Genomic DNA, 1,628 nt, shown 5'->3' on the forward strand with positions numbered 1-1,628 from the left:
GAGGGCAATATTTGTCATCATTCTCCACCAAAATATTGAAAAGATAATTTACAAAATATTCCCCATGTGTAGAATAAAATCTTTTTTTTTTGTTGACGAAAATATAATCAAATATTATTATGAGGTGAAAGTTAACAAATTAATTATAGAATCAAAATTTTACTTTTTAATATTTTTTATTATACATATAAGAGAGACAAATCATAGAGCAACATTTGTCAGTTTCATATTTTTTTTATTTTTTTTTTGCTAAGAAAGTAGAGTGGTATATATATATCAACAAGCAACTTTACAACCTAACTTCTCAAGTGGACTGGCCCACTGAAAAAGAATCAAAACAGGCCCAACAAAGGCCAAAACAGCAAATTATCCCTCTACAAGGGAAGTATACCAAGTATGATCTCTATGATATGGCTTATGTTTCTAGGCAAATTTGCTGAAACTCTAGACTGAACATGGTGTTTAATGTTGTTGCAAACCTTATCTACTTTGCATACTTGGCCATTCCACAGAGCATTGTTTCTTTCCTTCCAAATATGGTAAACTGTACACATGACAACAGCATATATGACCTCTTTTCTGAATTTAGTAACTGATCTTTTATGCAACCAGTTAACCAGTTCTGGTAGATTCCTGGTACACCTGATGCCCAACCATAAACCAATCTGATGCCAACATCTCTCACTGAAAGGACAACCACTGAAAAGATGCTTGTGATCCTCAATTGCAATGCCACACAACAGACAGGTATTATCAGTTGTAACACAAATCTTCATTAACCTGTCTTTGGTGTTCAATCTACCTAGCAATGCAAGCCAGATAATAAAACGATGTTTTGGTTGTCCTAGTCTCCCCCATACAGCAGTAGTCCGGTATTGGACTGGAGCAGGACCCATCAACTTCAAATAAGCTTTCTTTATGGAGTATTTGCTGATAGCCATCAACTGGTTTTCAGTAATATGTTGTTTCATCAAATCCTTGATCTGGCAAATGGCCCTCCAGTACCAACTATCATCACTCTTAGGGGAGTAGTCCTACCAGGTTTTACCTTTCAAGTAAACTGAGTGAATCCACTGAACCCAAATATTCTCCTTGTTTTTGGCAATCAACCAGACATGTTTTCCCATAGTAGCTATGTTCCACATCCTCAAATTAGTGAGCCCCAAACCACCCTCCTTTTTTGACTTGCAAACAGTATTCCAAGCTACTTTTCCAGGAACACTAGAGTCAGTTGTTCCCTTCCACAGAAAACTTCTACAAATGCCATTAACAACTTTAAAGATGCTTTTAGGCAAAATCATAATCTGTGCCCAGTAATTTTGAAGAGCCATAAGCACTGAGCTGACTAATGTCAGTCTACCAGCAAAGAATAGATGCTTAGCACTCCAACTTTTGATTCTGATGCACATTTTCTCCACAACTTTATCACACTCAGCAATGGAAATTATTTTTGAGCATATAGGAATGCCAAGATACCTAAAGGGGAAGGTCCCTTGAGCAAACCCATAAAAAAAAAGAAATTATATAGATGACCTAATTAATTGTTAAATATCATTAATTTCACATTAATTTTCTCTCTTTTAGTATATTATATAGATGACCTTATTAATTGTTAAATATCATTAATG

General features: G+C 35.1%; 1 protein-coding gene across 1 annotated transcript; it reads right to left on the bottom strand.

Annotated features, from left to right (window-relative positions):
* Positions 1 to 276: 276 nt before the first annotated feature.
* On the bottom strand, positions 277 to 1,409 carry LOC110791776 (uncharacterized). The gene is made up of 3 exons (XM_056831661.1): positions 1,116 to 1,409; positions 480 to 1,034; positions 277 to 321 (listed from the first exon to the last, which is right to left on the bottom strand). Exons 1-3 carry the CDS (start codon positions 1,407 to 1,409, stop codon positions 277 to 279), a joined length of 894 nt encoding a protein of 297 aa, XP_056687639.1.
* Between the last annotated feature and the right edge of the window lie 219 nt (positions 1,410 to 1,628).

The sequence above is a fragment of the Spinacia oleracea genome, chromosome 1 (genome assembly GCF_020520425.1).
Source record: "Spinacia oleracea cultivar Varoflay chromosome 1, BTI_SOV_V1, whole genome shotgun sequence".
NCBI lineage: Eukaryota > Viridiplantae > Streptophyta > Magnoliopsida > Caryophyllales > Amaranthaceae > Spinacia > Spinacia oleracea.